The 6771-nt window shown below is 40.0% G+C and overlaps 1 protein-coding gene across 2 annotated transcripts; it reads left to right on the top strand.

Annotated features, from left to right (window-relative positions):
* Positions 1-781: 781 nt before the first annotated feature.
* Positions 782-2178, top strand: LOC141440668 (uncharacterized). 2 transcript variants are annotated; one of them, XM_074105195.1, is made up of 2 exons: positions 782-1524; positions 1612-2178. In XM_074105195.1, the coding sequence occupies exons 1-2, from the start codon at positions 1153-1155 to the stop codon at positions 2092-2094; spliced, it is 855 nt and encodes a 284-aa protein (XP_073961296.1). In that variant the 5' UTR covers positions 782-1152; the 3' UTR covers positions 2095-2178. The 2 variants fall into 2 exon arrangements, with proteins under 2 accessions (XP_073961296.1, XP_073961295.1); XM_074105194.1 differs by having other exon boundaries at positions 820-1524; positions 1609-2178.
* The last annotated feature ends 4593 nt before the right edge of the window (positions 2179-6771 follow it).

Here is a 6771-nt window from a genome sequence, read left to right as displayed (position 1 = left end):
TATATTTAATTTTTGATAAGTATTGTATTCTCGAATGGCGTCCGCGGACCGTCGGTATGCTTCCAACAAGATGGAGCGACGACCTGGTTAAGATCGCGGGACCGCGGTGGATGCGGAAAGCACGAGACCGGTCTGAGTGGAGAGCCTTGGGGGAGGCCTATGTCCAGCAGTGGACTTCTTTCGGCTGACATGATGGTGATGATGAGGAAGTATTTTATTTTATTGTAAAACTCTTTATTGTACATAAAAAACACATGAAATTAACAGAAAACAGGATAATAAGTACCTATATATTAGTTGTAGCATCAATAGCAACATTACTTTTATCATGCGCCCGCATACAATTCTGGAGACTTAGACCTGTGACGGACAGGCAGACGAACGTATAGATAGGTAGTCGGATAGGGCAGCGATAAATAGTTTTTCGTTTGTCACCTTTTGAGTAAGGACCTCTAAAAAACTAGAGATGCGATTCGGTTTTAATCCACGACTATCTGATTGAAAGACCACGTCACTGCCTACTATTGCCAACACAGATTAATGCAAGGTAATCTAAATAATTAATGAAGTAAATAAACATGTTAATTTAATTCAATCCTTCATTGCTCTAAACATAGTCGGTTGTTTACACCGTTGTTCGACCCTGAATACAAAATCATAATTTAGGTAAGTACCATACCTACCTACACTACATGTTATTCTAGGTAATTTAATCAAAATGCATTTAGCAACAGAAATTATTATTCAACACAAACCACAGTAGGTACGTCATTAAGTTTATATAATAGGGAAACAACAATAAAACAGTTAAATAACAACACAGTTTATTTTAATAAGCAAATGATATGATAACCTAACACGATAATAATATAAACTAGCGCGGAGTCATAGAAAACGACAAACAAGTGCAATTACAACATTGTACCATCGAGTTAACCGACCGTGACCAAAACGTTACGTAATCCTTTATAAACACGGCATGGCAACTAAAAAATCGCACGATCTGACAAAAGAGCGCCACGAGTCACGTTGGGATGGCGTAAAAATGTGCGCGTGAGTTATCGACTCGGTGCGGCCCTAGCGCGTCGCACGGCACGCAGCAGTAAGCCGTGGCCACGTCGGCGTGCGGACGCGTCCCGGGCTCCCGACACAATGGCGCAAACGCAGAACTCAATCCTGCGCATAAGCGACGAGAAAACCCTCCAACTAATAGACCTATATGAGAAAGAAGAGTGTCTATGGAACACCTACTCAGATGATTACAAGTGCAGGGAGAAACGACAGCGAGCCGCCGAGCACGTCGCACGGAGACTCAACCTCAAGCACTTCGAGGCGCGTCACGTGGTCATTAAATTCAAGAATTTAAGGAATTCCTACTGCCAGGAGCTTAAGAAAATCATCGCTAGCCGCGCCATGGGCTTAAGGGATGAGGAGATGTACAAGCCCAAGGTGTTCTGGTTCTCCAAAATGGATTCATTCCTTCGCCCACATCTTCAGCCGACCCGATGCTCCTTCCAAGCTTTAGTAAGTTTAAAAAAACATACACACATAATAACATGTATCATACCTATACAAATTTATACTTAACTATAGTGTCTGTTTTTTTAGCAGGTACCTGAGGTAGGAATCGAGGAGCGAATTAAAGTCGAAGCGCGCAGCGAGTCGAGCGACTCTAATATAAGAAGCAACGAAATTGACGACATGAGCGACATATCAGAATATAATTACCCTGTAATCGAGCACAGCGAAAGCGTGAATTCAGATGACTGCATCCAGATTCCAGAGCCAAGGACACTTACCAAAAGAACGCTAAGTTGCGCTCCACCGATATCGCCGAAGAGGTTGCGAGAAGACACGAACAATAATGACCAAATGAGACAAATGATTAGAGAAATGTCCAACAAGATTGACGCGATAGTTGACGACAAAAAGGAAGACTATTACGATACTTTTGGTAAATATATAGCTTCGTTGTTGAGGAGTATGCCCAAGGAGCGCGCGATGATGCTGCAGCCCCAGGTCATCAGTCTGATCGTGTCAGGGTCAGGGTTCGGTGACGGCTCCGTCAGTCAGTCCGACGGGAATGACTTTTAGTTTCGTTTTTTCTACATTCAAATTGCATTTGGACTATTTTTGTACGCGATTGCATTCCAGTTTTAATAAAAAATAAGGAAAATACTTGGTGTTTTTGTTGCTTTCAAGTTAAATGTTTTTGGTGCTAAAAGGAAACAATTACTAAAACTTTTGGTTAATTAGCATTGTAGCTAATTTTAAACTGTTGACTGACAAAAACTTACTTTTAGGCCGACTTGCAGGAAAAAATAAATCTAGATTTTGTAGTTAAAACTGGCTTAAGCTTGACAGTTAAATACATTTTGACACTACTAAACTGAGCTTAACACTAACTCGAGATTTATGCGTTTCCTGCAAGTAGCCATTAGAGGTAGGTATCAGATTAAATTTGCGACTGCTAGGAATCAGTTCAAAAATAAATGAATGATATCATATTTTAAATGAGAAAAAAAACAACGGTTTTCGTTGCTTGCCTAACACCACGTGGAGTGGAGGTATTTTAGAGGTCCGTAAAATACGTTTCCTATAAACGAATAAACCTCGTCGGCCGTTGTTAATTTTTATTAGTATTTGTCTCTTTAACAGCCAATTAACTGATCAATTAATGCTTGTTTCACCTGATTTTTTTTCTCAAAAAAAAGGTACATAATTTTCGTTACATCACTAATTTCGCCAAACTATGACGTTTATTGGCGAATATTGCGCTCACTTAGAACAATTGTACCCTACTTAATTAAAACTAAACTTATTAATGTTATGCTTACCGCCCAAGACCGAGCTGTGCTGTCACCGTAGGTAGGTATCATCAGTATGTTACATTTAATTATTTACTTACAATTGGTGAATGGACATTGTTAGCTCATTATGACGATAAATTATTCTATTGCTCACTTGCCTTTCATTGCATACTTAAGTACCTACTTGCCTTTTATATAATTAATTGCATTTTTTTATTATAATTATGATAATAATTAACAGTTACACTATTAACAATTAATACACACTCTTACTCGTTAGTTAGGAAAGTACTTACCTAAAAAAATCAAGTTTTGCACGGAACCTAATTTGCCAATCAGAATCCAAACCAGTTTTTTGTTCGTCTTAGGAACTGATAAATGAGCCGACAAATAATATAATTGCATGTTCAAATCGCAGCTTCAAATTAACACATTACTCTTCCTTCGGTAGCGGTTAACCGATTCGCGAACTGAAACCGGTTTTACCCGGTTCATTGCATTTAAAATTGAGTCTTGTCGTTTCGAGTTAAGACTCTTATTATCTTGAGCGGTTTTGATTAGCGATTGTTGCTAAGGATGTTTTAATTATGATTGTAATAACACCTACTGACTGTTTTTAGAGAAGTATAAACCGACAGTGAATGAGAAAGTTATGCGTTTTGTAACAGAAATTTGTGATGATTGCGGGTAAGATGTTTTGCAAGGTCCGTCCGCATCGCTTACACCGTCTGGCTAAAGCCAAGCAGCAGTGCTTGCGTAGCTCTGCTGTGTTCCAGCGTGGAGATTAGGCAACCGGTGAAATCACTGGCTATAGGCTCGTAACGCAACGGCAATCCTCTGGTGTTGCAGGTGTCCATGGGATGGTCCTTTTGCCATTAGAAACACTTGCTCATTTGCCATCCTTTTTCATAAAACAAACTCATGGACGGTTTCACGATCAAACAATGGAATTTCTATAGAAAATACGTGGGCAGTGACGTTATATCTACAATGACCCTCTGGCTTTAATAAATGAATTATTATTATTGTAATTATAATAAATTAGCGTTTACCCGCGGGTTCGCACGCGTAAATCATTAAATACAGCAGTTGAATTGAAATTCCGGGATTTCATAAAATTCTCGTGGGAATTCCCTAAAATTACATCGTGGTTTTCATTACGTTATATTATAACGACCATGCCAAATTTCATGAATCTAAGCCCAGCGGTTATTATTTTGAGATTTTATCCCGATCCCGTGGGAATATTGGGATAAAAAGTAGCCTATGTGTTATTACAGATGTCCAGCTATCTACATACCAAATTTCATGACTTTAGGCCCAGCAGTTGTTATTTCAAGGTTTTATCCCTATCCCGTGGAACATCGGGATAAAAAGTATCTTATGTTTTAATTCAGGGTATAAACTAACTTTTTGCCAAATTTTATCAAAATCCGTCCAGCCGTTTCAGCGTGAAGAAGTAACAAACATACTCACTCACTCACTCACAAACTCTCACATTAAGGGGCTGTTTCACCATCCATTGATTAGTGTTAACTGACAGTTAAATGTGATGCCGTCCGTCTACTCGGTGTTAACACTGAGGATGGTGAAACAGCCCCTTATAATATTAGTAGGATACGTAAAGGAGTACTAGAGTGGAGACCGCATTCGGTAAACGTAGTGTAGGACGCCCTCCGGCAGGTGGAGTGACGATCTGCAGAACGCTGCTGGTAGAAGCTGGATGCAGTAGCCGAGGACAGGGCGCAGTGGCGCTCTTTGGGGGTGCCCAGCATTGGACTGCTATAATCTGATGAATGAATAAACATTAAAAATAATCCTATAATAAATATTAAAATTATTTATATATGGAAAATATGGAATGATGTCATCTTGGAATTTTTATTTTGTGCAAATATTTAAACGTGCCGCAAAACAGGAGGGCACGCCTTGACCTCCAAGCTGAAAAACAATGTTGAATAAAAACTGACAAACTCACGTGTCCAAAAATGACTTTTGTTATTGTTAAAATACTTTCGACGCTACGCAAAGGTGCATTTAATGTATGACCTAGTATTCGTTCTTAGCCACCCCCTACCCTACCCTACCCTACCCGGCGCATTTTCAGCACATTAAAAGAAACAGGGCAAGTGCGAGTCGGACTCGCGCACCGAGGGTTCCGTACACATTTATAGGTATGTAAGTAAACGGGAACCGTGTCTTGAAGATAGTTCTCGCTTTTTCGGAGTGATTTAACATCCAGTGTATGCAAAGCCCTACTCTTAAGCAAAATGTATGCAGTGTGGGGTCAGAGTATATTGGTCATTAATATTTACAGACAGACATAAAAAATCAAGACTTTCAGACTTTTCTAGTTGGTTGTGTTATAATAGCTACCTTCATACCAAATTTCAAGATTCTGAGTTCACGGGAAGTACCCTGTAGGTGTTGATTCCCTTGCGAGTTTCGAAAATTTGCGGAAATTTGCAGCATAAACGGCTGCATCTTTTGATTGCGTTGGCTTAGAAGTTTGATTTTTTTACAGCTCCAAGGGACAGTACACTTCAGTATTTGATATAAACTTCAGCTTGATACCTCCACGCGTTCCCGACGGACAAAACGTGATCCTACAAGGGTTCCGTTTTTTTTTTCCTTTTGAGTTACGGAACCCTAAAAGGGATAACTGGTGTAGGATTGTTCGACGTGCTACTGCTACGTGGTTACGACTGCTCTGTCAATTTTCCGACAAAGAATTAGAAGTAATCGTCAACCCAGAATGTATAAAAATAATGCAAGTCGTGATACGTCGTGCCCTAGTGGCAAAATAAATCAGGTCGTAATATTTCATGAGAGTTGCGAGACACATTTAGGGGGAGGGGAGGGTTTAAGGGTTAAAATGGTCAAAAGTGGTGTGACATACTTACTTTATGGAAGGCCCATTGCAGTGCAAGTGGCGATAGCAAGTTGTTCATTGTGGGGTTCTAAGGGGGAGGCCTTTGTTCATCGGAGGTCTTTCGGCTGATGAAATGTTACATTTCAAAGTACATGGAAAATCTTAAGTTAAATGACAATAAATGTGTTCAGTCGAAATAATCTAACAATCTGCTATTTAGGATTAATATCCAACTTTCTGTACAACTTTTTTTAAGTAGCCTGTATAGTGTCCCACTGCTGGGCAAAAGCCTCCCCTCTTGACCTCCACAACTCTCGTTCTGACGCAATGTCAGGCCAGTCCTTTGCGTACGTGTCCAGATCGTCCCGCCATCTCCTTCTCGGTCTGCCTCGATGTCGCTGGCCGATCTCCGGCACCCACCAAACAACTGTGCGAGCCCACCTTTGTGGGTGCATGCGACAGACGTGTCCAGCCCAGTCCCATTTTAGCTTAGCAGTCTTTTCCCAACGTCGGTTATACAACTGTTTAACTAAAATCTATACCCACCAAACCCTGGCAGTGACTTAAAAAATAAAACGTTCGATCGCTTGACCAACTAAAATCCATCGCTACTAATTTCTACCTCAACCTGCGATCTAATCTAATTAAAACTCTAAACCTTAGAATTAAGATAGCTTCTCGCGTGGATAGTTTTTGTGCGTACGTGCGTAACAATAATACAAAGTATTTCAAACAGTATACCTTTAGGTTCACGGTGCTATTTCGCTTGCCTTCGTTTTGGGTGTACGTGCAGAGTTAACAGTCAAGGCATTTGCAACTCAAACTATAAATAGCTTCGGTGTATTTTTGTTTGTATCTTGTGTACGTGCAGAGAAACATGGAAATCTTCAGGATATTTTAAGAAGTGACGTGTCGCGAAAGTTTATCTTATTGTTTTTATCCTTTACCTTAACTTCATCTTTTGTGGGATAAAAAATATTTAAAGCAATCTGAATAGCTACAGGATACAAAATATAAACTAAATATGTAATGGTGTCCCTAAGAGCAACGTCAGGATATTAGGAGCTAATTAGGACAGCCCCGATGGGC

This window comes from Choristoneura fumiferana, chromosome 23 (assembly GCF_025370935.1).
Source record: "Choristoneura fumiferana chromosome 23, NRCan_CFum_1, whole genome shotgun sequence".
In the NCBI taxonomy this organism is placed as follows: domain Eukaryota; kingdom Metazoa; phylum Arthropoda; class Insecta; order Lepidoptera; family Tortricidae; genus Choristoneura; species Choristoneura fumiferana.
Note: the sequence above shows the minus strand (reverse complement) of the source record. Positions and strands in the feature narration are given on the sequence as shown.